This window comes from Marmota flaviventris, chromosome 6, assembly GCF_047511675.1.
Source record: "Marmota flaviventris isolate mMarFla1 chromosome 6, mMarFla1.hap1, whole genome shotgun sequence".
Taxonomy (NCBI): Eukaryota; Metazoa; Chordata; class Mammalia; order Rodentia; family Sciuridae; genus Marmota; species Marmota flaviventris.
This window is the reverse complement of record NC_092503.1, coordinates 141,724,609-141,750,478: the sequence shown is the minus strand read 5'-3', so window position 1 is coordinate 141,750,478 and position 25,870 is coordinate 141,724,609. Positions and strand designations below refer to the sequence as shown.

The 25,870-nt window shown below is 37.9% G+C and overlaps 1 protein-coding gene across 1 annotated transcript; it reads left to right on the top strand.

Annotated features, from left to right (window-relative positions):
* The first annotated feature begins 3,627 nt into the window (after positions 1-3,627).
* On the top strand, positions 3,628-25,384 carry Ssr1 (signal sequence receptor subunit 1). The gene is made up of 8 exons (XM_027948139.2): positions 3,628-3,800; positions 6,091-6,203; positions 9,974-10,061; positions 11,941-12,203; positions 14,574-14,650; positions 15,336-15,414; positions 17,425-17,518; positions 23,629-25,384. Exons 1-8 carry the CDS (start codon positions 3,722-3,724, stop codon positions 23,694-23,696), a joined length of 861 nt encoding a protein of 286 aa, XP_027803940.1. The 5' UTR covers positions 3,628-3,721; the 3' UTR covers positions 23,697-25,384.
* The last annotated feature ends 486 nt before the right edge of the window (positions 25,385-25,870 follow it).

Below are 25,870 nucleotides of genomic sequence, written 5' to 3'. Positions count from 1 at the left end.
GGCTACAGAGGCCGGCAGCCTTACACAGACCCCACCCACCAGCAGAAGCAGAGAGTTCAGTTTATCTCAAAATTCTAGTTTCATTGTGGTAAGGAGAATATCATAGCAGGGAGTGTGTAGTGGAATAAGCTGCTCACCTAACAGCAGTCAGGAAGCAGAGAAAGATAGGAAAAGACTGGGGATCCCAATATCCCCTCGAAGGCCATACCCTCAATGACCTAAGTTCCTAAAGTCCTCAGGCCCCACCTCCTAAAGTTTCCAAGACCTCCCAGTATCTCCACAGGCTGGCAACCAAAAACCTGTAGCATATAGTCTGTAGGGAACTTCAGATCCAAACCATATTATTAGGTTTACAATAAAAACTGGGTTGTAAATTTATGGAGGAAAAATGTGATTATATTAATGCCACACCTTCACTGACTAAACAAGAATTTTCTGAGTTCCCATTGGGTGTCAGGCACTCTTTTATAACAATAAGTAAGAGACATAAAGCCTCTTGGTTGCCAAGTGTTTGCAGGCAGAAGACAGATAAGAGACACTGTGAACTAGAAATTATGTGGGAGGATAACGAGCTATGAAAAGGGGGCACAGTGGGGGATTGAGAGTGTGGGAAGTGGGAGAGTTATAATTTTAAAGCAGGAGGTCAGGGTAGCCTCAGTAAGACAATGACAACTGAGTAAAGATTTGAAGTTCATGCAGTTACCTGGGGAGAATACAAAGAACAAAACTATGCTCAATAAACACATTTGCTAATAATCCTCTGCTCTTACAAATTTGGAAAGAATAAAATTATGAAAGTGGAGAATCAACGATGGATTTGCCTGAGATGTAAAACATTCTTAGAAAACAGATACCTTTGCAGATATAGGTGCACAGGGGAGACAGAGAACACAAGGAGGACATAAATAAATTAGTAGGTGTAATTCTTAATTCCAGTTCCTCTTGGAATTCTCCAACAGCAGGGAAGAGTTCTAGGTGGGCACTGAGGCAAAGTGCATATATGGGGACAGTGTAGATCATAATTATGCAGAATTTGTGAGCACTCAGATCTGGGTGACTATTTTACTTCCCTGAAATATATGTTACTGCTTTTTATACTGACTGAATAGTCACATAGGTCCTTTTGTTTTCGTTTGTATATTTTGTTTTCCCTAAGTTCATCACATCAGTAACATCCAGAGTAGAAAACACTTTATTGGTTGCTGCATCTTTTGTAGCTGGCAATCTAAAATTCAAGTCCCAAGTTAGGCATGGTGGTTCATACCTGTGACTCGGGAGGCTAAGGTAGGAGGTTCACAAGTTTGATGCCAGCCTCTGCAACTTAACAAGACCCTGACTCAAAAAGGGGTGGGGATATAGCTCAGTGGTAGAGCAACTCTGGGTCCAATTCTCAGTACCACAACAATAAAATAATAGTATAAAAAGTCAAGTCCCAAATAAAATCCACAAGGAATCATTGATAAAATCACTGGAATGAAGTCATGGGTTAGGCCTAAACTGAATTTACCTTGCTGGTTCAGGGTATGTCTAAATATGTCTTGAGAAAAAAGAGTCAGGAGACACTGTTGATGCAGTAATGGAGTACAGAGGTGCCTTTGAGTACAGCATTATGTTTTCAACTTTAGCTTTTAGTATAGTCCCCATTAGTTTCTTTCTGGTGCTAAGAGAGAACAGCAAGTTAAATAGAAGAATGTATTTATCAAATATGAAAAAACAGGGGCTAGGATTGTGGCTCAGTGGCAGAGTGCTTGCCTTGCATATATGAGGCACTGGGTTCGATCCTCAGCACCACATAAAAATAAATAAAAAATCAAGAAAGAAAGAAAGAGAAAAGTAGGTATTGTGTCCATCTAAAACTAAAAAAAAAAAATTTAAAAAAACAGCTGGGCCAGGTGGTGTGCGCTTGCCTGCTACTTGGGAGGCTGAGGCAGGAGGATAGTAAGTTCGAGGCCAGCCTGGGCAACTTAGGGAGACCCTGTCTCAAAAAAAAAAAAAAAAAAAGGCTAGGGATGTAGCTCAGTGATGATAGAGCATCTTGGGTTCAATCCCCAGTACAAAAACTACAACAGGGCTGGGCGTGTGGCTCAGTGGTAAAGTGCTTGCCTAGCACCTGTGAGGTACTGGGTTTGATCCCCAGCACCACATAAAAAAATTTTAAAAATAAAAAAAAACCTTAAATAAACAAAACTAACAAGAACAAAACTGTCAAACCTTCCGAGCACAGGCAGGTCTGAACATAAACTTATAAAACAGAAAGCGGGGAGGGAGATTCTTCCTGTCAGTGGAGAATTCAGCAAGATACAGCACCACAACAAACTGGGTCAGCAGTCTTGGGGGCCTTGGCACTGAGTGGCAGCTTGGTTAGCTGTGCGAAGAGGCAAAATGGGGGATACCCTTGTAATAGCACCACCACAAGTAGCAGAGCGGCTGAGTTGATTCATCCCAGCACTATCAGGTTGACTTTAGCAGATGGAAATAGTAGCAGCAGTCACAAGCTGCTTTTACAAGGACCCCAGAACTGTGAGATCTTAAGCTGAGACAATACAGGAGTACAACAGCAGATGCCCTAGGGTTATGGAGTCTGGAACCAGGCTGTCCTATAAAAGCTTGTATCTGCCACTTGCTAGCTCTGTGTGTGTGTGTGTGTGTGTGTGTGTACTGGAGAGTGAACCCAGGAATACCACTGAGATCCATCCCCAGCCCTTTGAACGTTTGATTTTGAGACAGAGTCTTGCCAAGATGCTCAGGAATTCACCAAATTGCTGACACTGTCCTGGAATTTGTGATTCTCCTGCCTCAGCCTCCCAAATCGCTGGGATACAGGTGTGTGCCACCATGCCCAGCCCATTTGCTAGCTTTTTGAAGGCTCAGTACGTTACTAATTTCTCTATTTTCTCCTCAGTAAATAATAATATGCAGCTCATGGGAATGTTCAGAAGATTAATGAATTCATGGATGAAAAGTAACTGACAATATAATAAAAACCAAGAGTTAACTTACTCTCTTCATCATCTATATGACATCTCACATTGGTCCAGTCCAAAATACCTTGTATTTTGATCCAATGCAAGAAATGACATCAAAAAAAAAAAAAAAAAAAAAAGAACAGATTATCACAGCAACCCAAATCCGACATAGTGGATAGAGAAACTAAAGAAAATTGTAGAGTCATCTTTTAAAACTTCATAACTGTCACTACTTTCTATAGAAGAGGGTGTGGGCGGATAGGGGGCAGATTTTCCACTGTATATTTCTCTTTGAACAGTGTTACCCTCACCCAGTTGTCTCTTCTTTTAAAAGTCACACAGGCAGTTCATGTTCCTTACATCACCGTTACTTAGAATTATGCAAAATCCTTATCGCGCCTTGCACCAAGCGGATCCTCATTCAAATAACTAAGCACTGACTACGCTAATTGAGATCCAGGCCCGGGAAAACCGCAAGGCGCCGGCCATGACTGCCGCGGGCAGCTGACTCTCGCGGGAACCCGAGGCCCAGGCAACAGACCACGTGACTCGGCGGGCTGCTGGTACTCTCCGCCTCTCGGCTGTGGCAGCCACGTTGCGGCGTTCGGCAGTCAGGGGAGGGGTGTGGCGAAGGCCCTTGCGCGTTACGTGCCCCGCCCCGCCCCTGACGGAGCCCGGATGAAGAGTAACGCCATTACCGCCGGAGCCGCCGAGAGCACTCGCGGACTGGGACTGGACACTGGACCGGCCGCGCCATGAGACTCCTCCCCCGCCTGCTTCTGCTCCTCTTGCTGGTATTCCCCGCCACCGTTTTGCTCCGAGGCGGCCCGGGAGGTGAGGCGAGGGGAGTGGGCGGCGGGGTTGGCAGTTCTGGAGACGCCGGCGACAAGTTTGAAGTTGGAGGCGGCAGAGCTTCGGCTCCTGGGGACCGCGTCCACCTCGACGGCCTCCCTCCCCTTGCTCCCCAACCCCCGGCTCGTGGTAGGCGGCTGGCGCGCGTGCAGAGTCCACACCCTGCCTGACCCTTGGTCCTTTCCGCGCGGAGGGCCGTGCCGGAGCGACCTTGCTCCCGCGGCCGGGACCCACGCCTGCAGAGGTGGCCGGAGTTGGGTGGTGTGCGGCCGGAGCCGCAGGCTTGGGGCGGCGGGTGCTGCGCCCGCAGAGCGCTGCAGCCCGGTTTTATTTCTTTCGGCCGCCTCCGGCGCAGCTCCACCCCCATCCTCTAGCTCTTGGGCTGACGTGTCTTTAGCTTCCACGCTAGGAGTCCTCCTTAATTCATTTGCTGAAACTCCTGTTTTCTGCACACCCATGCTGTTAGAACATCGTTTTTCTGGTCCTCTGTCTTTGCTTATCCGCATCTGATCCCTGTGTGTTATCGGGAGGCTTGATTTCCGAAAAACTCCGCATCCTCACCCAGTTGTCAGCCTCTGGTCCTAGGCAGACTGCAGAATCCCTACGGGATCTCTCATTCAATGGCTTTCCTTCTGTCCGTCTTTCTTTCTTTCTCTCTCTCTCTCTCTCGTCCTTTCTTCCTTCCATTTTTCCTTTCTACTTTTTGTTGGTTGGAAATACCCTATTATGCTGGGAGGCGAGAGTGGACTTTGAGCCCTACTCTCCCCCACCCCAATTTATATAGGTTTATTCATTTCAACAGTTAAAAAACTTGGGTGAAAAAACTTAGATGGCAGAACCTAAAAATGTGGAATCTTGGCTTCTTGCCCTGGTATTATGAACTTCGGTGTCCAACTTGTAAAGTGAAAGAATTAGTCTAAGTGGTTACTAGAACCCATTCCTTCCATAAGTTTAAACTCTGTGGCCTAATGAATGATGGTGACCAGTGCCCACAAGCTGTTTGGCAAAGAAGAGTGAAGGGACTGGTTTCTGTTTAGTGGCTTGTATAACTTTAAACTACTACTATGTCCAGAGAGTTTTGTTTTTTTTTGTTTTTTTTTAACTGAAAATGACTTGTAAAATTAGGAAGGTACCATTTTAGCAGTAGGAACTCAAGGAGGTGAAAAAAACTTGAAGTGTACAGTACTTAATAAATACCATTTTTCCCTGGATATTGCACATGTTTCCCTTTCCACATTTTTCCCCCCTCCACTGAACTGCCACATCATCATTCTTTCTGCTGGAAGAGTTTCAGGAACTTTGAAATGCTTTTGAGGGTCTTGCCAGAAATAGATACATTGTGACTTGCTTAGAATACTTTTGCCTACAAAATTGATTTATAATTTCTTGGCATTATGAGTGTACATAACTTTTGCTTATAATATTTAAAAGTAACAAAGCCATATGCAAAAATAATTGGACTCTTTCTTTGCTCTCAACCCTGAAGTTACAATATGTTTTTACTAAACAATGTGTTTTGTGCTAGCTAGTTTTTTTTTTTTTTTTTGGTACTGGGCATTGAACTCAGGGGCACTTGACCTCTGAGCCTCGTCCCCAGCCCTATATTGTATTTTTTTTGGAGACAGGTCTCACTGAGTTGCTTAGAGCCTCGCTTTTGCTGAGGCTGGCTTGAGGAACTCCCACTCCTCCTGCCTTAGCCTCCTGAGCCACTTGCGCCACTGTGCCTGGCACAAGCTAGTTTTTATCATAGGGGAAGATACAGGTATTAGTCATTTTTAGTTACTAGTTAGTAGATTCTAAGAGTTTCAGCTGTTGTCAGCTCTGATGTTTCTTGCCTAGATATTGAGAATGTTATTTTTTTTTAAACCTGGATGTTTTTTGTTGTATTATTTTATATGGTTAATGACAGGGATTAAATTTAGGGGAGTTTCCTTCCTTTGCACCAAACTTATTATTATTTTTTTATTTGCTTAACCGGATTGCTTGAAGTTCTTCATCTGGAATTCAGGGGATCTTCAATTTCTGCAGTTCATTTTCTAGCTGTTGGGTGCTTTTTAAAATTAAACAGTATTTTCTATTAAAATTAATAAGCAGTTAAGAATACTAGTAAAATAGTACAAGTATTTTTAGATGTAGTATGTAATTTGTCATCATTCAAGTGGCTGGGGGATTAAGTTACTCCAATGTGAACATTTTGTTGCTTATACCTAATATTTTAAAAAGTTAGTATTCCAGGTGAAGGATAATTGCTTACTTTGTATTTTATCAATAGGCTCATTAGCGGTGGCACAGGATCTTACAGAGGATGAAGAAACAGTGGAAGATTCAATAATTGAAGATGAAGACGATGAAGCTGAGGTAGAAGAAGATGAACCCACAGATTTGGTTAGTGTTATACTGTTTAATACAAAGTTTGGTATTAAAATTTTTACTGTCAGTGGTTTGTTATTATGATCAAAATGGATTAAAGTTGGGTGAATAGGAGCTTGTCTTTGAGGATAGAGCATATGTATTGAGCTGGAAGGAGACATGACACACTTAAAGAATGATTCAAGATCATACTAACGGGCATGAATTTAGGAAGCTAAATGTAGTGGGACTAGCAGTGGACCAGGAGTGGATAAATTCGGGGTCCATGGTGTTTAGCCTTCAGGCTTCTCTTTCTGGGTCTCAGTTTTCTCGCTTTCATTCAATAAGCAGTCATTGAGTCTCATGTAGTGAGTCTGTGCTGTTCTGGATGCTGCTTTGGACAGACGAGATATGTGTGTTGGTGGGATGAGGTAAGGAACAGATGACAAATAATATGTAAAATATGTCCTGTAAAGAGTGAGGGGGTTAGAGAAGATCTCTTAGTTGTCTAGCCATGAATTTTTTTACTGTATAATTATAGTAAAACAGAATGGCAGGCTGGAATCATGATCATTACAGCATGCTTCTGGATAATTTAATTTCCTCTTTGGGACTACTGTAGTCCTATTGTATAGGATAGATTTTTTTGTGTGTTTATATGGTGCTGGGGGGTTGAACCCAGGGCCTTCTGCATGCAAGGCAAGCACTCTACCAACTGAACTATATCCCTAGCCTGAGATTTTTTTGTTAATATATATGTTTTTTAGTTCTAGGTAGGCACAATAACTTTATTTTATTTTTGTATGGTGCTGAGGATTGAACCCAGTGCCTTACGCATACTAGGCAAGCATTCTACAACTGAGCCACAATCCCAGCCCAGATTTTTTACATAGATATTTGTTGTTTTGTTTTTCTTTTTGGTACTGGGGATTGAACCCAGGAGTGCTCTGCCACTGAGCTACATCCTCAGACCTTTTTTATATTTTATTTAGACATAGGATCTCGCTAAGTTGCTGAGGCTGGCCTTAAATTCATAATCCTCCTGGCTCAACCTCCCAAGCTACTGGGATTACAGGTGTATACCACTGAACCCAGCTTTTTTTTTTAGATATACATGACAGTATGTTGTATTTTGACATATATATATATATGGAGTGCAATCTATTACAGGTTTGATCCCATTCTTATTGTTGAACATGATGTGGAGTTACACTGGTTGTGTATTCATATATAAGCATAGGAAAGTTATATCTGATTCATTCTGCTGTCTTTCCTGTTCCCATTGCGCCCAGCTTAACATAGGTTTTCTCATGCTATGCACCTAAAACCTTTCATGACTCTAAATGTCATTTTCTTCTAAGGTTGAACCACCAATTTCCTATTTTCCTGCTATTTTAATATCAAAGTAATTAACCTTAAATACAGATTTCTTCTTTGATTTCATTTTCATGGGGTATATCCTTCACGTAAGCTAATCTTATCTTGTGATTTATTTTTATTTGTATTTAAAATTTTTTTGGTACTGGGGATTTAAGCCAGGGGCGCTGAACTATAACCCCAGTAATTTTTTTTTTTTTTTTTTTGGTAACTTTGAGACAGGATCTCACTAAGCTGCCCATGATAGCCACTCAATGTCTTCCTTACTCTCCCAAACAGCTGGAATTAGAGAAGCATGTGCCACCACGTCTGGTTCTTTCTTGAAGAAAGACTACCCTGTACAGTTTCTTCCTTTTCACGCTTGTTCTCTACCATGGTCTGGTCCCATATATCTAGTGAAACTATTCTTACTAAGGTCACCAGCAACCTGATGGCCAAAATCCTGGCCTGTATTAGGTATGATATTTGAACTCTTTAGCATTTTCTGAGTATACTTTCCTTGAATCCTTTAATGTTGGCTTAGGTTACAATCCTCTCAGTGTTCCTTTACCAGTTTCTGCTTTTTGATCTTTCTGTTACCTTCTCTTTCTCTGCCTACTCCTGTAATGTTGGTGAAACCTTTTTTTAACTACTACCACCCTTTATTAGTGATTTTCTAGCCTCATTTCTGAGCACCATACTGATATCTCCAGCTCTTCATAGGATAGCAGTGTCTGGGTGCTCCATTAAGTACCTCAAATTTTAATGTCCACAAAGGAAGTCAGCACTTAACATCCATCCTTCTTCATATTCCTGGTTTGATAGACTCTGGTGATTTGAGCTGTTGTCTTGTTAACTTCTTCCATTTCATTTTAGTCTGCAGCCCATTAATCATATCTTAGATGTGATTGTTCTTTGTTGTTTCTCAGGTACATTTTTTTCCACTTTATTCCTACATTTTATGGTTTTTCCTACTTGGGGGTCTTTTTTTTTTCCCCCCCCTGAGATGCTATTTTGCCTGGGCTGATGTTAAATTCTTGGACTCAGAAGATTCTCCTGTCTCAGCTTCCTGTGTAGCTGGGACTTTCTTGAGGGGTCTCTTTTCCCAAAAGTAAAAATTTTTAAATAAATGGTATCATTAAGAATATTTAAAATTTAATGCAGTTCCTCATTCATTGAAAGGTTTGAGTGCCTTTTCATCTACAGAATGTTTAAAGCCAATGAACAATGACACCCATATACCCATTTGTTCCATATACACCTAAAGGTGATGTTATAACCCATAAGCATCTCAGTTTATGATTGTTCATCTGAAGACATGGTGCTTCTCTCAGGTTTAACATTTTAAATATTAAATTTATTCACATTTTCAGTGAGATACAGTTTTAGCATAAAAATCCCATTTTTAAGTATGCAATCTGATTTTTAGTAAATTTACCAAGTTTTAAGACACATCCAGTTTTAGGATATTTCTATCACCCCAATAAGATCCTTGATCGCTTACTCTTTCTCTTCTCTTTTTTCTTGCACTGGAGAGTTAACCCAGAGGTGCTTTACCACGGAGCTACATCCCTAGACGTTTTTATGTTTTATTTTTTTTATTTTGAGACAGAATCCCACTTGAGTTGCTGAGGCTAGCCTTGAACTTGGAATCTTTCTTTCTCAGCCTCCCAAATCACTAGAATTATAGGCTTGTGCCACCACACCTGGCTCGCTCTTCTTTAAAACGTTTCTTTCAAATTATGTGGCTGATTCTTTTTTTTTAAATATTTTTTAGTTATAGTTGGACACTATACCTTTATTTATTTGCTTGTTTTTATGTGGTGCTGAGGATTGAACTCAGCGCCTCACACATGCTAGGCGAGCGCTCTACTGCTCAGCCCCAGCCCCAGCCCCATGTGACTGATTCTTAGGGGGAAATTTTCCTTTTAATTAGAATGGAAATTGTTGTAGACTATTAACAAGATCCACAGGGGTGGGCAAAATTTGGCTTCAGAACAGACATAACCTTGCTTATTCATTTATTTTCTGTGACTGCTTTCATGCTATAACCTTGAGCATTTTCAAGAGGGATTTTATGGTTTGCAAAGCTTTATTTACTATTTAGTTTTTTACAGGCAGTTAGCTTACCAACCCTTGATCCAGAATCTTGCAGTTCAAAGTGTGGTCAGAATACTAGTAGTCTTGGCATTTCCTTGATGCTTTTATTAGAATTAAAGAATTTCAGGATTCACACTAGACCCTGAGTCAGATCTGTCAGATTCCTTGGGAATTGGTATGAACATTTAGATGCACTGTTTAAGTTAGCTAAAGAGATACAGTGATGTTCATCCCACTAATACTGACAAAGCCATGAAGAAGCAGTATTTTGTCCCAAATCTGATAAAGTGTCTGTATGTAAGTGATCTCCCCCACCCCTAGTAATTTCTTTTTAATGTTTTCTTTCTTAGGCAGAAGATAAAGAGGAAGAAGATGTATCTGGTGAACCTGAAGCATCACCAAGTGCAGATACAACTATCCTGTTTGTGAAAGGAGAAGGTAATATAGAATTGCTAGTTTCAATTCAGATGTGAGTTTTTAAATGCAAGCCTGTTTTTTTTTTTTTTAAGGCGGGGAGAGCATTGGTGTAATACTTAAGGTCTTTTTTTAAGCTCCTTTTATATAAGGAATATTGTGCAAAACAAGTATTTTGGAAAAAATCTCATATATATGGGTACCAATACCTGTACAGTGGTATTGCAGGTATTTTAACTAAGGGGAATAATAAATCCTATCTAGTTTAACTAGAAGTTAGATTTCCCTTTTAAAGATATTGTTTTTTAAAAAAATATTTTATTTTCAGTTGTAGTTATGCACAATATCTTTATTTGTTTGTTTGTTTATTTATTTATTTATTTATTTTAAAGAGAGAGAATTTTAATATTTATTTTTTAGTTTTCGGCGGACACAACATCTTTGTTTGTATGTGGTGCTGAGGATCGAACCCGGGCCACACGCATGCCAGGCGAGCGTGCTACTACTTGAGCCACATCCCCAGCTCCAATTTTATTTATTTATTTTTATATGGTGCTGACGAACTAACTCAGGGCCTCACACGTGCTAGGAAAGCACTATACTGCTGAGCCACAACCCCAGCCCAAATATATTGTTTTTAAAATTCTTTCAAACTACCTCAGCAAAGTAATTTTGCTATATTTTGAGTATGTAAATATTAGTGAAATATTGTACCTTTTGATTAGTCCTTGGATAGAACCTAGATAACTGTGCTATATTTTAAAATCTTTCCAAGTAGGTCTTGATTAGAGCCTAGGTTTCTTTAAAAGAAAATACAGATTGAGTATCCCTTACCTGTAATATTTAGAACCAGAAGTTTTTTTGGATTTTTGAATATTTTTGTCTCTATATAATGAGGTATCTTAGGAATGGAACCAAGGTCAAAACATGAAATCCATTTGTTCCATATACACCTAAAGGTGATGTTATACAGTTCTTTTAGTGCACTGATATTTTAACTATAATCCATCACTTGAGTATCAGTTGTGGAATTTTCTACTTGTAACATCATATTGGCACTCAAGTTTCAGATTTTAGAGCATTTCCAGTTTTTAAATTTGGGATGTTCAACCTATAAATATGTAATGCTTGATGTTTATTGAAGATAGCGTAGTAGGCACTGTTCTCAATATTTCACAAATATTATTTAATCCTAACAAACCCCAGGGTTACCCAGTTTATAAATAGATCATGGAGACCATATTCAAATCTAGATCTGTCTGACTGTACAACTTATGTCATACTGGATGAAGCTTAGCTTGATTGACAGTGACATGATTCAACATTTAATATGAAAATGTGTTCTATTTTATACTCATGTGTTATGACTTCCACCTACAGGCTACAAAAAGTATAAGTGATTTTTAAAAATTTATTTTTGTAGCTGATTTACCTTCAAATTTGCATTTTTGACTACTTGTGTAATTGGATAGGAATTGAAAAATGCAATTTTTTTTTGTTCTAGTAAACATAAGTGTTCCAATGAACCCCTTAGATTTTTTTCTTTGTCATTTTTCTCTTTATTTGTATAGGTACTCAGTTGTATAACTCCCTACACAATAATCTTGCTACCAGAAGGACCCAACTTTTTCTTAGACCACAGAATTTGGATATTATCTAGTCTGAAGTCAAGATGCTCAGTTCAGCTCCCAAGTTGGAGTGCTCAAGCATAGACAAAAGAGTGTCAGCGTACACTCTAGCTCCAGTCTTTCACTAGTTAGCATGTGACTGGACTGTTCTCTGGAAAAGGATTCTGAAACCAAGTCTGAATACAGCAGGAAAGTGTGCCAGCGTCCATTAGTAATGTGTGTTGCATTTGTACTCTGAATATGTTCTAATTTTTTTGTCTTTTTTTGTTTCTCAGATTTTCCAGCAAATAACATAGTGAAGTTCTTGGTAGGCTTTACAAACAAGGGTACAGAAGATTTTATTGTGGAATCCCTAGATGCCTCATTTCGTTATCCTCAGGACTACCAGTTTTATATCCAGAATTTCACAGCTCTGCCTCTGAACACTGTAGTGCCACCCCAGAGACAGGCCACTTTTGAGTATTCCTTCATTCCTGCAGAGCCCATGGGTGGACGACCCTTTGGTCTGGTCATCAATCTGAACTACAAAGACTTGAATGTAAGTCCTTCTAAACCTTTTTACTTTTTTTTTTTTTTTTAAGGTTAGAGATTGTTGGGGATAATTAACATTGTTAAATATTTTTCTGTACAGGTGCCTATTTTGTGGTTGAAACCATGGTAGGCACCAAGGTCGTGAATGTAAATTCGCAAGTGTCTTGGAGTCTATAATTTGCAGGAGAGGTGGTTGAAAACAGTGATGAAACTGCTGAGTGACCCGCACTAGAGGTGTCTTGTGTTTAGGTGCAGTCACATGAGTGTGGAAGTGACTTGATCTGGATCTTAGAAGGAAAAAGCAATATGCCACTCAATAGTCTACTACTTATTTAGAGGTTAATATATGTAATTTGCTCCTGTCATTGCCTGATTTTGGCCCATTTTACTACTTCTACTTTTTTTGTAGCTGGTTTTTCATCATTTTATATATTCAGATAAAATAAAACCAGCTCTCTCTTTTTGGGGGGGAGGGGGTGATACAGGGGCTTGAATCCCAGGGTACTTTACCACTGAGCTACATCCCCAGCCCCCTTTTTTTGGTACCAGGGATTGAACTCAGGGGCATTTGACCACTGAGCCGCATCCCCAGCCCTATTTTGTAGTTTATTTAGAGACAGGGTCTCACTGAATTGCTTAGTTCCTCGCAGTTCCTGAAGCTGGCTTTGAACTCACAATTCTCCTGTCTCAGCTTCTCAAGCTGCTAGGATTACTGATGTACGCCACTGCACCCTGCTCCCAGCCCTTTTTATTTCAATTTTTTCTTCTCTCTTTCTTCCTACTACTAGGGATTGAATCCAGGGGTACTTTACCACTGAGCTATATCGCTAGTCTTTTATTTTTGAAATAGGATGTCACCAAATTTCTGAGTCTGCCCTCAAACTTTTGATCCTCCTGCCTCGGCCTCCCCAGTTGCTCAGATCACAGGTGTGCACCTCTACATCTAGCTTATAGACAGATAGTTTTAGCAGCAGGGTTTATGGGTTGGCTTTAATTTATGAGAACCAAATGTCCTGAATATAAGCTGATGTTTTATGATATGTATTTTTATGTATATTCAGTGACTGAACAAGAAGCACTAAAATTTTACTTTTGGCAGTTGACTTCTTGGTGAAAACTGTTCTTCAGAGAACACATCTGAACAATTTCCTTTTCAAAGTTTTCTTCTTAGAAGTTGTTGATGATTTTCAGTATCCTAGTGTTAACATGTTTACCTGAGTTAAATTTCTTGTATTACAATTAAATTTTTCATTTTTTAAAAATATTTATTTTTTAGGTGTAGATGAACACAGCACAATGCCTTTATTTTTATGTGGTGCTGAGGATTGAACCCGGGTCCCACCCATGCTAGGGTAGCGCTCCACCACTGAGCCACAATCCCAGCCCCTAAATTTTTCATTTTTAGAGTTATTTAGTAGAAAGTAGGAAAGTTTTTCATTTTTTAAAAAATATTTTTTAGTTGTCAATGTACCTTTATTTATTTATGTGCAGTGCTGAGATCAAATCTAGTGCCTCACACATGCTAGGCAAGCACTCTACCACTGATCCATTACCCCAGTCCCTGTTTTTTCGTTCTTTATGTTTTCAAAATATGATACTAAGTTTCCTGAACTTTATGTAGTTTGAAAATTATCAATTTTATCCTACTTTTAAATCGAACTAAATCCAGTTGGTAAAGTGTAGTGTCAGTTTCGTTTTGAGTGCACATTGAAAGACCTTGAAATAAAATTACATAATTAGTATTTAGCAATAAGTGGTGGTTTTGAAAATATACTACCTGTGTGTAGAGCATTGAATATTGAGAACAGCTGTCTATGACCCATTAATTTTTCAAGACCATAACAAGAAAATATTTTGATTCTGAAAATCAGCAACCCATTTATTTTGAAGGAATTGGTTTTCATCCCATTGTCAGTTTAGAACATAATTTTGACTTTTGTTCGGGTCTGTGTGATCTGCCACTGCAGCTACTGTTCTACATTTTCATGCTTCCATCCGTATGTTGGAGGATTGCAGACAAACTTGAGCTGCAGGTATCAGAATACTCTGAGTTTTGTTTCTTTCTGCAAGTTTTTATCTCATTTTTACTCTTTCCTTGGTCCTTGTGCCATCTCCCCACTCCTCAAAGAAAGTGGAGGATAACAGAGCTTGAGACATTTTTATTTTATGGAAGAAATTGAAATCAGAATGTTGAGTCCCTGGCATTGAATAGTGCAAGTATATGACTTTGTAAAGTCTTTCCTTCTAGATGATGAGAGAGCTATAAGAAATCTGTTACAGAGTACCAGTTTTAACAAATCTTACGAGAGTTCCTTCTCTCAGTGCATTTCAAATTTTTGTGAATTTTTTTTTTTTTTAAAAAGTTTATTCTTTACAGGGCAATGTATTCCAAGATGCTGTCTTCAATCAAACGGTTACAGTTATTGAAAGAGAAGATGGGTTAGATGGAGAAACGTAAGTGAAAGTTTTAGAACTTGATCTCTCAAGGCAGGACTAGAGGGCATGTTCTGATTTCAAAGTATTGTTTTTAATGGTCAAAATGGAATGGACTATACAGATTTGGTGAAACCTTTACTACATAGATCCATACTGTATGTGATTCTTTTTTTAAAGAGAGAGAGAGAGAGAGAGAATTTTAATATTTATTTCTTAGTCTTCGGCGGACACAACATCTTTGTTTGTATGTAGTGCTGAGGATCCAACCCGGGCCGCACGCATGCCAGGCGAGCCCGTTACCGCTTGAGCCACATCCCCAGCCCTGTATGTGATTTTTGTATGTATAATACCAAGCTAGGAAAGATGATTCAAACTGACGAAAAATCCTTTAAAAGGTATTAGTTGGCTTTCTGTCCTAAATTCTTTTCTACTCCATGCTTTCTGAAGCTGATCATTAGCCAAAGCTAAGATATGTGCCTCTAAAATTCCTGACTTTTTGTAAATTATATTTTTATCTTGAAAAATATGTTCTTTTTGAATGATGAATCATTTCTTATTTCTTATATATGTTGACCTAAGGTAATTTTTAAACCCAGTTGCACAGAATAAACTAAAATTATGAAATGTGTTAGAATTATAGTTGTAATTAGCTGTGGAATTTCTTATGAATTACAGCCAATTTATGGTTTTTCTTTTATGCCAGAATCTTTATGTATATGTTCCTCGCTGGTCTTGGACTTCTGGTTGTTATTGGCCTTCATCAACTCCTAGAATCTAGAAAGGTAATTAATGTTTGAACAATTCCTTTTTTTTTTTTTGGTACCGGGGATTGAACTCAGGGGCACTCAACCACTGCGCCACATCCCCAGCCCTATTTTGTGTTTTATTTACAGACAGGGTCTCACTGAGTTGCTTAGTGCCTCACTTTTCCTGAGGCTGAATTTGAACTCGCGATCCTTTTGTCACTACCTCCCCAACCGCTGGGATTACAGGCATGCACCACTGCGCCCAGCTTGAACAACTCTCAAAACCATTCTTTAAAAGTTGTTACAGTACTAAGTTAAGCTTGATCTAATTCTTCATGACTTCTTATTCTCACTGTAGGTTTCTAGAGTTACAGCTTCATTGTACCTTTTTAAAATGAAACCCAAAGGTGAAACTTTGGATATACGACTTGAATTTGTTGAGACTTTGAGACATGCACACAATTAGTGTCCTTTGTCTACATCCTCTAGTGTGACCTGTATACCTGTACTATCTTTTTTTTTTTTGCAGTACTGGGGATTAAACCCAGGGCTACTTTACTACTTATCTATATCCCCAGCCCTTTTTTATTTTTTATTGAGAAAGGGTCTTGCTAGTTGCTGAGTCTAGCCTTGAACTTGATATCCTCCTGCCTCAGCTTCCTGATAAACTGGGATCAGATATGTGCTACTGCACCTGGAAATTATTTTAACTGTGAATTACCCTAGAATTTTTATTCCTGAAATTCAGAAAGTTTTTTTTTTTAACCTAGAATTACACTATTTCATGTGTTTTTTTTTTTTTTTTTAGTTGTAGATGGATACAATACTTTTTATTTATTCGTTGCTGAGGATCAAACATAGTGCCTCACATGTGCAAGGCAAGCGCTCTGCCACTGAGCTACAATCCCAGCCCCTTTCATGTTTTATCTGAAACCAACCCAGCTTTTTATTTTCACTTCATTATTCTTAATTATGGAGCTTATTCTTAGTGAATGAGTTCTTTCACATGATAAAGAATGAATTTGACTGTATTTGTCCTATTGATCAAACATCTACTTAATTAAGCGTAACACTGAAGTACCCACCCCCATCATGGTTCTCTCTGGTTTTGGTGGCTAACTCTTCCATCATGTCTTCACTGCCTACGCCTCTCCCCTTTTTCCTCATTCACTCTCTCTCTCAATTCTCTTCTTCCCACACCACAAAAAGGAAAACCCATCCCGTTCTTCTAGTGGGAATGCATTACACCATTTGTGTCAAATACTGTAATATAATTCTTTAGGCCCTAAACAGTTGCTCTCCATTTTCAGAGTGTTTATAACTATCTTTGTCTTGTTTTCATAACAGTTGGATTTTTGCTGTGCATTTACATATTTGGTATAACTGACTACAGTTTGCTTTTTCATTTAAACAAAGCTATTTTCAGTTATTCTTTGTATTCAGAATTAACTTATGATCTAAACAAATAATATTGCTTATAGATAATGAGGTTTTACTTGTTTAGTTGTATCTAGCTTACAATGTCAGATAGCCTTTTTGCAACTTTTTAGTAATTATTCTGAATTTCATTGGCCAGAAATTTATTCTTTGATTTTGATTCCTAAGTGGAAAGAAAATCATTGTATAAGTAGACATTCTTGTTTTGTCCACCAGTGGTATAATACAGAGTTTTATAGCAAGGATAAAAGTATTTTATTATTTGTAGTACTGAGAGTTGAACCCAGAGGCACTTTGACACTGAGCTACATCTCCCAGACCTTTTTAACTCTTTATTTTGAGACAAGGTCTCTATAATTTGTTGAGGCTGACCTTGAGCCTCCTGAGTGGTGGGGATTATAGGTGTGTACCACTGCACCCAGTGAATTCTTTTTATTAATGCTAGACATGATTTTACTCTTCTAATGAATAAAATATTTGTTAGGAGTATGTTTTAACACTGGAAAAGAACATAATTTATTTACTAAGATCAGATGAAATTTTTTGATTGTGTTTTAAAAATTAGAATAAGCAACATAATGGAACTCTTTTGAAATACATTTCTCTTAGCGCAAGAGACCCATACAGAAAGTAGAAATGGGTACATCAAGTCAGAATGATGTTGACATGAGTTGGATTCCTCAAGAAACTTTGAATCAAATCAGTAAGTAGTCTTACAAACTTGGTGGGAAGTATTTCTCTTAAATGAAAATTAAATATTTTAGATTTAGCAAAAAAATGTGTGGCTAATACTACTTAGCATTTGTCTTTTCCACTGTGTAAAATCTAGAACAATGACTAATGAAGACTTTGAACATTTATTGTTTTTAGTATTTTTTATACTTTCATTTAGAAATGCCTCCAAACCTGCAGTTTATTTACAAATGTGTGAATTCTTTACATTCCTAATCTTTTTCCTGTCTCTTTTCTTTCCTGTTGCTTCAGTGCAGAGTAGAAGAGGTGAGGCAATTAATTTTTCTAATGCCGTTTGCTAGAGTTTTGGGGGCTCTTGTATAGCGTATGAACGCTTTATAGCAAATTTGATGAGTAATGGAACAGTTTTCTAGTACTAAATTTTATTGGAAAAACCACTCACTAAACCTAAAATACTACCTGATAGTTTAACCTAACAGATATTATTACATAGGCAGTTTGTTAAAATAACTACTTAAAGTAGGAATTTTTTCCCTCCAAGTGAAGGACTTTTAAGAAGCATTTATTATAAAGCAGTATAGCCTCATTGCACAGTTTTAGATTGTACAGTAGTGAAAAAGTCAGCTCCTGGCTTTACAAATCCCATTTTCAACAAATGATTGGTGTTAAGTTCACATTTGTATTAGAGGTATTTTCTGTACATATGTTTCTATATGAGTGTTCAGTACAGGTGGTTTTTCACTCTTTAAAAAAAAATGCTAATAAATACCCTTATGTGTAAATTCATAGGATGACTTCTTGAATGTAGAATCAATAGGTCTCGGGTTATGTGCATTTTAATTTTTGTGGAAAGTGTCTTATTTCCATTCCAAAAGTTAGTACTAATTTATATTCTCAGGAGTGTGTCCTCCACTTTCACTAATCATTCTTAAGTATTAAATGTTATGAGTGTTTTAATTTATCATTAAAGAATGAGGTTCAACTTTTTTATACATGCATTTACTGACTTTAGTTTTTAGTTCCTTTTTTGTTTGTTTGATTTTTTGTTTTCCTTTGCTTGTTCAAGTCCTTAGTTTTAAAAATTGAGTTGACTCTGTGAGCTAGCGCTCTCTATTCCAAATATAATTACCATATGACAGGTACTTTATTAAAAGTGAATACAAAATCTTGAGAGCTTGGTAGGATCTTCTAGGAAAGGAGGAAATCACTCCCAGGAACAGTCGACCTTTGTTTGGAGACTTGAACAGTTGGAGAAGGACTCTTCAAGGTTTTTTGTGCCATGCTAAATACTTTTGCCCTATCTTCTAGGCAAAAAGTAGCCATCAGACACTTTAAAGTAGATGAATAACAATTTTATGTTTTAAAAAGAATTTATAATAGCTTTGTGGAGGACAGCTGGCTACAGGAGCTACTGAAAGCTGAGATGCCAGTTGATGATTTCAGGAATGTACAGGAGAAATAATGAGGGCCTAAACTGAGGCAGAAGTGTTGAAAGATGTGCAGCATTCAGGACTTTTGATGATGCTGTTTTTGTTTGTTTTTGGCTGTTGTGGGGAGATGGAACCAATAATGTCCCATTGTCTGAGGAAGCAGCCAGAGCACATAGGATGGACAGGAATGAGTTTGGATTAGATGTGTTGGGTAGGGGCTTGGAGGTGTGGCTTAGTGAGAGTGTGTTTGCTTCCATACACAAATACACAAGGCCCTAGGTTTGATCCTGGCAAAAAAAGACATGTTGAGTGGGAAGATCCTTGGAAATTCCTGGGTAAAGCAATGCAGGAAGTGTTTAGAAGTTGCATAAATGAGTCTGGATTTAGAGACATAGGGAAATGATAAAATAGGTCAATTCATGGGAGTAAATAATTTCTGTAAGGACTAATTGCTCATCATCCTGACACTCAGTATGTAGCTTGAAGTAGAGACCATAGCCTATTTATAGTTTATTGGATTTACTTATGAAGTCTTTATATTTAAAATTCACATTATCCATAAACAGTTAATTCTAAATGTCTTCTGCAGAATTAACTATCTTTTTAAAACAATAAAAGTTATAATTAAAAACTTAAGTTGTTGGGTATGGTGGTGCATGCCTGTAATCCCAGTTATTTGGAAGGCTGAGGCAAGAGGATTGCAAATTAAAGGCCAGCCAGGGCAGCTTAGTGGTAGAACACTTGCCTTGCATGTACAAGGCCCTGGGTTCTATGTCCAGCACTGGGGGAAAAAAAGAAAAACAAAAACGAAAAACTGTTAAAGTCATAGAAATGGTTATGAAGCCACCCCCCCTTATGTTATAAATAGATTGGGGAGTTGGTTTCATTGTACCTTTCTCCTAAACATAATTCATGAACTTAAAAGCCAAGAATTATTGCCCTGTGAAGCAAAATGTAATCTTGTATAATAGGAAGTAGGCAAAATAGGTTTGTATCATTCACGTGTTTCCCAAGTGAGACTTGGTACTCAAAAGATGGTTGGCTTTAAGGTCACTAAAATTATTTACTTTTTTGAGATAGAGTCTCATTATATTGCCCAGGGTGGCCTTGAATTCTTGAACTAAAGTGATCTTCCTGTCACTACTTCCTGAATAGCTGGGCTGTAGGCGCATGTCACTGTGTCTGATAAAATACCATCACTTTTTAGGAAGTAACCATTTTATTTCATATAATGCCAGTTTGTGTTAAGATTTCTTCGTTTAATTCAAATAATCCTTTACAGCTTTTTGTTGTTGTGCCAAAAGTGCTTCTCCGAACAGTGAGTGTGTACATATCCCTGGGAAGTCTTGCGGCAGGCTTGGACTCACTCAGTAACTCTTGGGTGGGGCCTCAGCTTTCCTGTGCCTGACAAGCCCCCAGCAATTCGGTGCTGCCAGTTCATAACTGAGTTAAGAGGCTCTGAAAAGTCCTTCCTTCTAGAGTTGTCTCATAGTTTTCTCCAAGCATCTTTTAGCTAACACTTGTTGAAACTGGTAGCTAAGTCTGTTAAGTTTGGTTAGCTTTAACTTCCTCATTTTTATCCCATAAGCAATTCTTCCTGCATCTCATGAAGCAGTACAACATCTGATTGCCCCACTATGAGTGATGTTAAAATGAGCGTAAGCTCTGGGTGCCAGCCTCAGGATCTTTCTCAAAGAGATGAGGCTTTTCTTCTGCAGGCTGTAAGTTACCTGTGGGGTGTATTTTGACATCACAGAGATGTGCAGTTCTGTAAACTGCTTACTACCCGTTTATAATTCATAAGATGTGTCACAAGAGGTAGAATTGATGATTTTCAATTGTAATTTCTTCTATTTTAACTAATTGCCAAACTTTTATAAAGTAGCACTTTCATCAGCTGGAACTGTAGTCACCAATTTCCATTGGTAAAGATAGGGTAAATGGTGACAGGAAGTTTTCCTCATTTTCTTTTTTAAAAAAATTACTGTATATAAACTTGGATTTTCGTGAAATTAGTATGTTTCAGTCAGCACGTACTTAAACTGAAATTCTTAGTTTTTAGCTCTTGGGATCCCTTTTAAATTGCTGTCAGTCTTAACCTTTTGACCTTCAAATGACTGGTTACCTCCTGGTCCCCATGGAAATCCAAATTTATTCTGTGCATTTTCTGCTCAAGATATAGAGCTGGTTGTGTCTTCAAAAACCCCTGAATGATACTAGAAACTAAAATGCTGGGATGTCATTAATTTTGGGTTTCTTGTTTCAGATGAAAATCTTTTAAAAATCATGTATTCATACAGATATTTTCAACTCAGTTTTAACCAATATTTTTCTTTTCTTTTTTTTTTTAGAAATTTTTTTTAATATTTATTTTTTAGTTTTCAGCGGACACAACATCTTTATTTGTATGTGGTGCTGAGGATCGAACCCAGGCCACACGCATGCCAGGCAAGCGTGCTACCGCTTGAGCCACATCCCCAGCCCCAATATTTTTATTTTCAACTCCAGGTTTTTTTCTTTTTTAGCTGTAGATGGACATAATATCTTTATTTATTTTTATGTGGTGCTGAGAATCAAACCCAGTGCCTCACACATGGGAGGCAAGCGCTCTACCACTGAACTACAACCCCAGCCCCTCAACTCAATTTTAACCAATATTTTTATTTGATTTTGTACTTGAATTTTTTTTCCTTCCTCTTTTGCTTAATTCTTTAGAGCCCTGACTCTCAAACACAAGCATTCCTTGGAATAACCAGGAGGGCTTGTTCAGCACAGATTGTTGGGTCTCCCATCCCTAGAGTTTCTAATTGAGCAGGTATAGGGTGAGACCCAAGAATCTGAGCATCTAAGTTCTCAGGTGATCTTGATGGTGCTGTGCTGGACCATACTTTGAGAGCCACTATGGTAGAAGATGGTTTTAGAGTAAAGGACTTGAGCCAAATTGCAGATAGCTTAGGAAAAACAGCTATTTCTTTCAAAGTTGGGATACGAACTTTATATACTTGAGGACAGAACAAAGAAAACCAAGAGAAAATTGTGAAGAACGTGGAACAGAGCATATGTTTGGAAGTAAGAGGCACCCTAAGCTTTGAGGGCTTAGCTTTGCAGAGGAGCAGTCTGACACCTCAGGGTTCAAGAGCCTGAGAGGTGAGGGAACTCTCCTCTTATCACAGTGTAAGAGACTTGGAAGTAATTCGAACCCAATACTAAGCAAGTTTTTCCTGATAAAATTTTGTTTTGGGTTAGGGTGCTTCTTTCCCAAAGTTTTTTGTTTTGTTTTTTAAACTATAAAGTGACAGGTTAGCTAATTTTCATAAAGTATGGGATTTTTGCTTAATAATTGTATTTTAAATCTACACAGGGAAACCTTAATCAGAAACTTTTGAGAATGTAGCCTTATGTAATTTAACTTTTGTTTTTTGCTTAATGCTGTGGATCAAAACCCGGGGCCTTGAGCATCTAGGGCACGAGTCATTGATACACACCAGTAGTTCCAACTCCTTGGGAGGCTCAGGCAGGAGGATCACATATGAGGCCAGCATAGGCAACTTAGACTCTGTCTCCAAATAAAGACAGTGGGATTTAGCTCAGTGATAGAGCACCTGTAGGTTCAGTCCCCAGTGGATCAAAAGAAAATGAAAGACTAACAGAAGGTATGTCTAGTCTTTCTTTTTTTAAAAGAAATTTCTACCACCAGTATTTTTAAAAAATACTAGAGCACTTGCCTGGCATGTGTTGAGGCCCTGGGTTCAAACCTCAGCACCACATAAAAATAAACAAATAAAATAAAGCATTCTGTCCATCTACAACTACAAAAATTAAAAAAATTTAAAAAAAGAAAATTCTAGATGATTTTTCTTACTGACTCAAAATAGAAGTACTCAAAACATGTTTATTTTCTCTTAAATAAATGCTACTAAGAATCTAGTATAAGAAATAAAGGAAGAGATTTTTAAAAGTATGCTTATGTGCATGGAATGGCTTTACATTGAATACTAATTTCCTTTTATCTGATGGCTCATTCCAGATAAATTTGTATAGTTGCCAAAAATTATGTAAACTGCAGGACTGCATTTATAAATTTAATTTTTTTGGTACCGAGGATTGAACCCAGGAACTCAGTGACATCCCCAGCCCTATTTTGTATTTTATTTAGAGACAGGGTCTCACTGTGTTGCTTAGTGCCTCACCATTGCTGAAGCTGGCTTTGAACTCGTGATCCTCCTGTTGCAGCCTCCCGAGCCACTGGGATTACAGGTGTGCTCCACCGCACCCAGCTGTAAATTTTAAAAATTCATTAGGAGCCAGCAAGTATTTTTTGAGCTAGACATACCATACTTTTTATACTATTTTTAAGAGTTTATTTGTGCATGAACATGTTAAATTGTAGAATTCAGGATTCTGCATGGTGTCTGCAATGGTATAGTTACCAATATCAGATATTTGTTTCCTCAAAAAAAATGTTGCAAATTTTCATTTTAACTGGAATTACCCTTGAAGGATTATCTTACAGGTTATTTTAAAAGCTTGTAGCTAGGTAAGAGATTGTACCATAGATGTTATCCTTGCATGGATGTGTGTTTTGAACTGGTGATGAAGTTGAAGGAAGTGCTTTTGCCTGTCTTTTTGCATGTAATATAAGTAATCTGGCAAGCTTAAGATATTCTCTCTCTCTTTTTTTTTTTTTCAGACAAAGCTTCACCAAGAAGGCTGCCCAGGAAGCGGGCACAGAAGAGATCAGTGGGATCTGATGAGTAAATGTTCCTTTGTGCAACAATTCAGTCTGTACTTACCCTGCCCTAATGTTTTTCGGCCTGATGGGAATTAGTGCAGAGAAGCCATATCACCATAGAAGGCAACTACTACTTATGTGTGGACTGAGCAATCAGAGTCTGTGGCGATAATATTGCTGAAAATGCACTGCATTCGTTTTTCTAAAGTAACAAATTTTGGGTTTTTTTTTTTTAAACCATTAAAATCTATGTGTGCGTGTGTATGTATGTGAGCAGTTGGTCTTACCAGAATCATTGTTGAACTGCCTGAAGCATGCCTTTAGAATACTAAGTATAATGCCATCTCTCTTCCTTTTAGGTACTTTTTGATTTTTATCCCCAAATACAATGAATATTTGCCTCCAATATAATTGTAGATACCCTGCCTTGAACTGTTTTAAGGGAAGAAATAATTTGTTTCTTCCATGGAATTGCTCAAATCCCAACTGATGGCACAAATTAGCATTTTGGTTGTGGTTGCCCTCTTATAATTAGTATTCTAAAGGCACAAGCAGGAGATGCTGCTTTTTTAGCAGTAGAATTGTTTTTGGTATTTTTATGTTGTTTATTATAATGCATACCTTCAGGAAACTTCCCATATGGATTCAAGGAATTTTAGTATCTCTTGAGCAACAAAATTGTGAAACATGAAAATTCTGATATTGATATATGAATCCTAAACCTACCCATTTTTTAACAAAAAGGAAATAGTACATTTGTGCAAACTGAGGAAGAGGTCTGGAATGATCTTAGACACACACTTGGGTTTTTTGGTTTTGTTTTTGTGGTCCCGGGATTCAAACCCAGGGCCTTGTGCTTGCTAATAAGCAACTGCTGTACCACTGCGCTACAGCCCCAGCCCTTGTTTTATTTGGTTTTTTAAAAAGGAAATTTTGCTCTTCTTAGTAAAAGTACCCTTTCTTAAGAAAAACTGCCTTGTTCTGCAGATCAAGCAGATCAAAGTGTAGGAACAGATATATTCCAACTCATCTTAATCTCCAAAAACATGAACTGGAAATTTTTAAAGCAGTCACACAGTTGTTTGTTATATAATATTTGGGGGATTTTGATTATTGATGTACCTTTTTTTTGGGGTGGGGGGTTAATTCGGAAAATTCCAAAAGTTTAAGCACTTAGGACCTCAGAACCAAAATTAAGTTAGACTTCATAAAATCCTTTAGGGACAAAAAGATTGAGAAAATAAAATCCTTTTAGTAGGATTTTATGTAGTAAATTAAGTTTTGGCACTATTGTCAGACTGGATAAAGGATAAAGTAAAAGTTTCTATGAACAAATCCCCCCCTCCCCCTGGTCCCCCTTTCCGTCTTTAAGCCACATATTCCCATATATTTTTTATAACCAAATAGTAAATGAAATTTTAGTGGCTCCTTAATTCCTGACTTCTGTTCACTCTTATCATCTTCAGTATAATCCCCCAACACACACACACACACACACACACACACTCTCATGCCCACACATCCAAAAAAAGAAATGATGATAAAAGAAAAAATATACAAACGAATCTTTTTTAAGCTGTTACTTAAGTATTTAAACATCTGAGCCAAAACCAATGACGTTAGAAGTTATTGTATAATTGTTTTGCAAGTAGGGACTGAGATGTCGCATTATCTATATTGGCATTGCTGGACTATAAACTTTCTAAACCTTTAATATGAAGTGTTTGAGTTTTTAATTGGGATGTATGTTCAGTAGTTTATTTTGAAAAGTTTTGTGAGGTCTAAGTAACTTGTAATATAGGAAACTGTTCTTCCTCTCAAGGAAAATTTTCCAGAATATTTTTTGTTACTATCTAATTTGTGAAACTACTAGAACATAATGCAGTAAGGTGTAATTACAAAATTTTAAATGACCTCTAGAGAATATTACTGAATATGTAGGCAATACAAAACCGTACAGAGTTACAGCTGCCGGCCCTTCTCACTCCGAAGTAATTTGCCTTATATACCAGCCCTTCCATTTCTGAGGTTCAAATTAGTGCCCCAGAAATGTAGAATGTATTATTTGTTACGTTTTATTTTTTATTATAGATTGGTAACAGTTGAAAACTCTTAAATCCTCAGATGCCAGGGCTCTACCATAGCATCAGTAAGTATTTAGCAGAAACTAACTCCATAATGAATGGAATTCGATTCCACA

Coding starts and splice junctions, on each gene's coding strand:
- Ssr1 (XM_027948139.2), top strand. CDS start 3,722: ATGAGACTCCTCCCCCGCCTGCTTCTGCTCCTCTTGCTGGTATTCCCC. Junction 6,204..9,973: donor AAGATGAACCCACAGATTTG/GTTAGTGTTATA, acceptor TTTCTTTCTTAG/GCAGAAGATAAAGAGGAAGA. Junction 12,204..14,573: donor TGAACTACAAAGACTTGAAT/GTAAGTCCTTCT, acceptor TATTCTTTACAG/GGCAATGTATTCCAAGATGC.